At 40.4% G+C, this 8,093-nt stretch overlaps 1 protein-coding gene across 1 annotated transcript; it reads left to right on the top strand.

Moving 5' to 3' along the window:
• The first annotated feature begins 3,403 nt into the window (after window positions 1–3,403).
• Window positions 3,404–6,520, top strand: LOC121316539 (basic leucine zipper transcriptional factor ATF-like 3). The gene is made up of 3 exons (XM_041251571.1): window positions 3,404–3,693; window positions 4,883–4,987; window positions 5,802–6,520. The coding sequence occupies exons 1-3, from the start codon at window positions 3,643–3,645 to the stop codon at window positions 5,976–5,978; spliced, it is 333 nt and encodes a 110-aa protein (XP_041107505.1). The 5' UTR covers window positions 3,404–3,642; the 3' UTR covers window positions 5,979–6,520.
• The last annotated feature ends 1,573 nt before the right edge of the window (window positions 6,521–8,093 follow it).

Genomic DNA, 8,093 nt, shown 5'->3' with positions numbered 1-8,093 from the left:
TTACTCTGTCAATATGATTTAAAATAGAACTTGTGTATCAGATATTGAATCAGCTGGACTCGCGTGTAGATCATTTTAACCTGTCACTACCTGGGCCTCATTTTCCACAGTGGGCCAATTGCCCAGCTAACACATGTACTACAGAAAGTTTGATTTGCCTGTGATTTTCCCATAGGGGAAAGGGCAGGCCCCTGTCCTTACAGATAATAGGACCCCAACTCATCCCACATAAGTTCCTGTGTCAAATGAAAAGATAAAATATAAACAGCAGAACAATAAGTGTGCTTAGTTTACTCTACTTAATGCGCCCAAACGCGGTACTATCATGGAATCAGCAGTTAAACTAGATTAAGTTTGTTACTGATAGCAGCGCACTAACAAGAAGCAATATTTGCATGCAAATCTGTTTGTTTTTATTCACATTTAATTTTTGTTCTGTACATTTCTTGTCTTGATCATCATTCCAGGATGTAATTTAGGCATATCTTTTAAGAGTGATTTAAACTTTTAACACAACATGCAACCCTTATGAAAAAAGTTTATAATAACGGTAGTTTCACATGTTTTTCCAGTGCTACTATTATGCTTTTTTAAAATTATTATTGCTTTTACTTTGCTTTGCCATAGCTTTCTGTGTACCATGGTGACCTATACTATACCATGCTTTCATCATGCGATATTGAACTATTGGTCTTTTATTTAGTTTCTTGTGTTTAACTTGGTAGTTTGGCTGTGTTGGAAATTTGAAAGTATTGTTTTAGTTTGCTAAGTCTCCAATTAGTTTTTTTTTTTTCTCCATATTCCGTTTAAATGTAAGCAGATAATTAAATACAGAATGTAAAATAACCACACAAAATGTAGAAAAGTTTACATCCCATTTGAATGTTTTCTGTTACATGTTATCTTGCATGTAGTTCATGTGACATATTCCCAGTGCTTATGACACAAACTAAGCTTGACTACCAGAAAACTACGGAGCCCAGGAGGGGACATGAGAGAAAAAAATACTTATCTTGTGAGCATGACTTACTATCTGATGTGCACAAGATAGCTATTTTATATCGTGACCACAAGATAGTAAGACATGCACAAAATACTGTGTGTGTGTGTGTGTGTGTGTATGTATGTATGTATGTATGTATATATATATATATATATATATATATATATATATATATATATATATATAAAATTAGTAACACAGCATGAAGGGGGTTAATCCTCCCTGCAAAAAAAAAAAAAAAAAAATGTGTTAATTGTTTTAGTAGTAATTATCCCCTGCACCTGGCTATGATTGTAAATTAGAGCCAGGCGCAGGGTATTTAAAGAAAGCTGCTGTGTGAAGAGCTCGACTGTGCCATACCCAGCATGCCCCAGAAAGCTGGCTAACCAAGGCAGGAACCTCTGCCAGGTTCAGCCACACCTCCGCTTTCGGGACAGAGATTTCCGAGGGTGGTAAGCAGCAAGAGGGGGGCAAATGTAGCAGTGGGGTGGCTATCAAAGACTGATGTGAACTGGAGGGGAGGGGGGGATAAACACGTAGTTAGATGCCTTGTATTGTGTAGTGTGTTACTAAGGTATGATTGGTGCGTGGGTGCTGACTGTACATCTCAGATTGGGTGGGAGTATAGTTAGTTATTGGGTGGGGGGGGGGGGCTAGCATGCTAATTAGGGCAAACCTTAGTTGGCCAATGACCGATCCCGGTTGGGCTATATTAGGGAGAACAGTGCCGCTGCTTGGGTTGAGTGTTCATAAAAGAACGATAAACTGAACTTTTAAGTGCCTTTCAACCTCAAGCTTTGTCTGCCTCAGTAACTCACCTCCACTGCCGCCGCTGAACCAACCTCCCGCTTGGAATCCACAGCACTCTCAATGCTACATTGGTGTCAGATCAGACAATAGGGATTTGAGAAAAGGATCCAGCAGAGACAGAGGGAACCAACCTGGGGGAAAAGCCGTCCCAGCTCGGAGCGCCCGTCGGGAGCAGAGAGTGGACTATGGCTTGGCTGAAGGCAATGCCAATAATTAAAGCACTCTGGATTGGCGAAGAGAAGACGCAGCAGATTGAACAGAATCTCTGGTGGAGATAGAAGGAACAGGAAGAGGTCTATGAGCAGGAAAATCGACTCGAAAACGCTGCCTGATAGCCAGACAGAGTCAGAGAGATGGGCAGCCAGGCAAAAGATCTCTGCCCCAAGCAAACCTCACGATGGAGCTGGGGATTCTCTTGCTGTCTACCCTGCAGCGCTTCAATCTCATGGGGGAGAGGAACCTTCCCCAGAACACAGGGCTGACAGCTGCTGCAGACGAAGAGCATCCATTACGTCATGCAGAGAAAGATCAGACACTGCAGAGCAGTGAGAGACAGAGAGAAAGGACGTACAGTAATGAGACATGCCCCCTGCAGACAGGAAGGGAATCCAGGCTCCAGTTACAAATGGAGGGGGATGGTCCACACCCTGTCTTGTTTCCCCAACCACCTGCCCATTTGCATGGACTGGTCCAGAAGCTTCCTCGGTACAATGGTGTCATGTCTTTGGAAGCCTTTTTGACTCAGTTTGAGCTAGTGGCTGAAGATTATGCCTGCTCCCAGTGCAAGAAGACTTCCTGCATGTCTCAGTCACTGGAAGGCCGGAAGAGAGTGTTAGTTACCCTGCCCTGGTTGATACTCTGAAGTGCCACTTCAGAGACAATGAGTCACCGTACCGCCTACGGGATCAACTTTAGAGTAGATGCAGAGCTAGAGGGGAAAAAACTAAGGTTTCCCCTAATTAGAATGCTAGCCCACCAATCCCAACTAACTATCCTGCCACCCAATCCCAGCGGTACACAGCTGGCACTTCACTAATACAATACACAATACAAGGCAACTAACTATGTGTTTATGTTTACCGTTGCCCCCCCCCCCCCCCCCCCCCCCCCCCCCCCCCCAAATCAGACTTTGATAGACGTCCCACCGCTACAACTTAGCAACTGTGCACAGTTGCAAAGAAAAACCTTGTCATTTATTATAAATACAAAGTTACCTGGTACCTAACAACTTCCTGTAGGTGTGACTGCTGTTTGACTATTGGAGTAAAACTAACCTGAAGCACAGTGAGAGATTAGGTACCATGAAGCAACAGAAACCTGTGATCTTTTCAGTTGTATCTGAAATATATGTTAAACTTAAATAAATAAATAAATAAATAAAATTGTAATCTACAACGACTACTACCACCTGTAAACTGGGAAAAATTACAAATAACAATCAGAATTGTAAGTCGTTGTGCACAGAAAACACTGCGGTATCAGGGCCCCACAAACTCTTCACTGCAATTAACCAAGTTCCCCGAGCACGTGACTTAAAAGAAATTTCAGGCCATTACAAGAATGCGGTTAGACTGTAAAAAGTGAAACCACTCGAGAGTTCAGCTTGCCTCACTAATAAATGGCGCAGAATGGAAAGAACACCCGGGTAGCTTGTTGTGGATATTTCTATATTTAGCAGAGATGCTGGGGCTGTATGTTATACTGTAAGCACGAGAATAACCCAGTGCATGTTGCTTTCATTAGGGTACCGAAATCATTGTATTTTATCTGCAAAGTACCAGTAACCTGGGTCCGTGTGTTGATGTGCTGATGTGCTGTTCTGTCCTGCAATGTCTGAAAGCGACTTTTCAAAAGAAAACGACTTGCTCCACGAATGTCAGGTAATGTAAACAAATGCTGGCGAAAATAAAAAGGGCACACTTGCTTTTCAAAGCCATGCCACTTCATTATTCTATTAAATGTTGTTTGTTGTGTTAAATGTATCGCTTTCAATGTGTTCAGCTGTTTGTTTACGGGGACGTTTTTACAGCATTAAATTATGAAAATTGATTAATTTATTCAAATATCTCAACGTTAAAAGAACGTTGTCTTTGACAGAGCAAGACATGCTGTGCAAGACAATCAAAACGTGTATCACAAAAAAGTGAAATTGCAACGAATTAGTCCAAACAACAGTGACACTGTGCTGCAAGACTGCAGCTGCAAATGAACTGCAGTGCCTGTAATATAATTGTCTTGTACAAATAAATGCAGAAAAAGGTTTAAATGTCATAGACTTTGGATAGACAGTATGTAATATCTGAAAGCTAGGGAACTGGAACACACTTGCTGTTTAGTTTGGACTACCTTGGTTAGTGTCTAAAAAGAATACCAGTACATGCAATGAAACACAATGATGAAAAATACACATACCTGGCATTATTATATCTAGTACCAGCAGTATATTTATTAGCAAAAATAAATAACTACATAAAAAAGAACCTTCATCTCACATAATGATACCCTCAATAACTTAAAAAGTTCCTTCACAATTGAACAGATGCAGGTACTTACACTAACTTAAGAATGTATTTCAAGTTTTCATTATAACCGGATAAGCAATTTTCTAGATCAGTACATGTAAAAATGTAAGTGTGAAATACAGTCAGACAAATATAGCCTCATATTCTGATAATATTAATAACCTAATAACTAATGAATGTCATTAAGTTTCATCTCAATTGGACAAGCTGCTCTCAAGATATATGCAGCACTCTTAAGTGTGACAAATAAACAAACGTCTGTACTACCAATACAGAGCATAAGTTGATATGACCACCTCAGGATATAGATCCCCAGCATGGAATCATTAAAGATTGATTGCCCTGACTGTTCAACTTCATTGGGTACTTGGCACAATAAGGAAACATTTAAAATATACTTCTTTCTCAGACCTAATGCAGCATGGTTTAAATACATTTCAGAACTAAGGTAGCATCACATCTCAAGTGCTAACAAAGTGAACTGTACATTTAGCTGAAAAGCAAGAATGCTCTCTTTATAATTTTCTTTGAACTGTTTTTACCTCAGAGCTTCGAGGACGATGATAAAAGGTTAAAGAGAAGAGAGAAGAACAGAGTAGCTGCACAGAGGAGTCGGAAAAAGCAGACGCAGAAAGCAGACAAACTCCACGAGGTACATGTGTAGTCTCCATTGAAAACTGAACTAGCATGTTCTTCAATAAAGAACAATTTAAGGCAAGACCACCAACATTTGTTAAGAAATGTACAATATTTCATCAATTATTCCTTACTTCTTGAATTCAGTGTTTTCCTTACAAATTAGATAATTACTTTGAAAAAAGTAGATTGTCTTCCAAATATGAATGTCGTTTTTGAACATTATTGAGCTATGTTCATTCATTGTTAGAAAATGCTGATTTCCTTACAGTTGAATTGTGCAACACACAGGAATATCTTGTCAGCAATTTATTTAGGCTCACATGTTAGGCTAGCTTCAATGTACCAGTATGTACATTTTTAATTCATAATGTAAATTGGGGTCGGTAGGTCATCAAAGTGATTTCAGTAGTATTTTTCAGTTCACTCTCCTAGGGCCCATGTGCGGAAACTTGTGTCTGGGCCTCCTTCACAGTTATGTAAATAAGGGACACCACATATCACAAGCTAGACTGTCACTCCATACACCCGTTAACACTGTCAGCAGGGCCAGTATTGAGCACTGCTGAGATGTGGCAAGGTGCTTTGGCAAGGTGTTTCCATCTCTCTGGAATGATAATGACCAGTCAGTGATTACCACGTCTAATTCCTACAGCATCAAAGTCAGTTTTGCTTAAAACAAAAAATACATAGACTGTAAAAACAGGAGTCTTTACTGAGTTGTGTAGGAACTCAAGCCCCTGGCTTTCCTTTTTAGTAGCGTAACCAATCACTGCTTGTTCAGATATCTGAAGCGATAATAGTGTCTAACTTTGTTATCACTTTCACAGGAGTATAAGTGCCTTGAGCATGAGAACTGCTCCCTGAAAAAAGATGTGGAGAAGCTAACCGACGAGCTGAGGCGTTTGACTGAGGCATTAAAATCCCATGAGTCAATATGTCCCTTAATACACTGTGCCATAAACTTAATGTCTGTGCCCCGGCCAGAAGTCATAATGCCAAGATAGAGACAAGTTGTTTGTTTTGTTTCACCCAAATGCAGGAACTTTTCAAGTGAAGAGGTGCAGATAGTTTCAGCCTCCTCAGAACAAGTGCTACATTTCCATCTGCACAATGATACTAGTCTCTCAAAAGCTCTCATCTTGTTCCAACTGGTGTGCCGTCAGTTCCATCTGCAGTCTACAATCCAATCTGCAGCTGGATGTTAAAAGATCACCTGTATGCATAACATTTGTGTGTTATTTCTGTTTGTAAGATAATTCAATATTCACCTTCCTATGTTCTGCCTACATGTATTTTTTCCTGCATTACGAGATTTAAAACCTCAGGTAACTTCCATCAGTGCGAGTTGGAGAGATTGATTTCCAGCCCGCAATCCTAACAGGGTCACACAGAGTGCTAATTTAAATCAATTTGCAAGTCTGGTTTCAAATCGCTTTTAACCTAGCAGCAGGTGAAAATGTGGCAACATTTAAAGTGTTTCTTTGTTTGGAAGCCACTGCTGTTCCACAATCATTTATTTTTGCGTCCAGATCTTTTGTAGAACACTATGTAACACAATTTTTGTTCCTGGGTAGTAAGTGTTATTTCCTAATTGTTTATGCCTCAAAAGTATAGAAAATGGGTATTTTTCCCCACAAACTTTGCTTTTGTGACCAGGACAGTGATATTTTGAAATTTACCTATTTCCAATGAGAAAACGGTCTTTTCGTTCACATAAAGTCAGAAAAAAACAACATATGAATCCAAATTAACATGTATTTATACTAAAGTAATAAAAAAATGACTACAAAAGATTTAGAAGGGAGTAGTTTTTTGGGATTTACGATTATACTGTAAATCACTTTCACGAATCAGCCCCCAAATGTAGTCTCCCATCATGTTCTCGTTATACTGTCCTTGGTAGCGGCGTTCAAAGTCCAGTATATCGTGGTGGAAGCGCTCGCCTTGCTCCTCCGAGTACGCTCCCATGTTCTCCTTGAATTTATTAAGATGAGCATCAAGGATATGGACTTTGAGGGACATCCTACAGCCCATTGTGCCGTAGTTCTTCACCAGAGTCTCAACCAGCTCCACATAGTTTTCAGCCTTGTGATTGCCCAGGAAGCCCCGAACCACTGCGACAAAGCTGTTCCAAGCCGCTTTCTCCTTACTAGTGAGCTTCTTGGGGAATTCATTGCACTCCAGGATCTTCTTTATCTGTGGTCTGACGAAGACTCCGGCTTTGACCTTTGCCTCAGACAGCTTAGGGAAGAAGTCTTGAAGTTACTTGAAGGCTGCCGACTCCTTATCTAGAGCTCTGACAAATTGTTTCATAAGGACCAATTTGATGTGCAGTGGTGGCATCAGCACCTTCCGGGGGTCCACCAGTGGCTCCCACTTGACGTTGTTCCTCCCCACAGAGAACTCGGTCCGCTGTGGCCAGTCCCGCCTGTGGTAGTGCGCCTTGGTGTCCCTGCTGTCCCAAAGGCAAAGATAGCAGGGAAACTTGGTAAAACCGCCTTGGAGACCCATCAGGAATGCCACCATTGCAGCCTCTTGATGCCATCTCAGAAAAATGCAGATATGTATCCACTTAGGCAGCTGGAACTAAACTGAACTGGTGGGCTTAAGGCCCCTGTATTTATACTACTATTTATATTACTGGAAAGTTCTAGAAGTTACTCCAAGTTTACTCAGCACTGAATCTATCTGGAATGTTCTGGAAAATAGGTAAATTTCAAAATATCACTGTCCTGGTCACAAAAGCAAAGTTTGTGGGGAGTAATAGCCATTTTCTATACTTTTGAGGCATAAGCAATTAGGAAATAACACTTACTACCCAGGAACCAAAAAAAATAAAAAAATTGTTACACGGTGGAATCATCAGAACCCTTGTTATGTTTTACATATTATGTTCTGACTAGATAGAACCGGTGAATGGGCAAAATATATAAAGGTATTTGTACCAAAATGCAACTGTTACGTTTTCATTTGAACCATGCTTTAAAAAATAGCAAAAATATAATTTATCCGGCATTGAGAGTTCAATCTGCATTTCTGCTTGATCAGTCCATCGAGGTGTGTGTGGTCATTTTAAAGCCAAAGAAAACAGTAAAATTTACCAAGACAAAAGTCATCAT

The sequence above is a fragment of the Polyodon spathula genome, chromosome 6, assembly GCF_017654505.1.
Source record: "Polyodon spathula isolate WHYD16114869_AA chromosome 6, ASM1765450v1, whole genome shotgun sequence".
In the NCBI taxonomy this organism is placed as follows: Eukaryota; Metazoa; Chordata; class Actinopteri; order Acipenseriformes; family Polyodontidae; genus Polyodon; species Polyodon spathula.
Note: the sequence above shows the minus strand (reverse complement) of the source record. Positions and strands in the feature narration are given on the sequence as shown.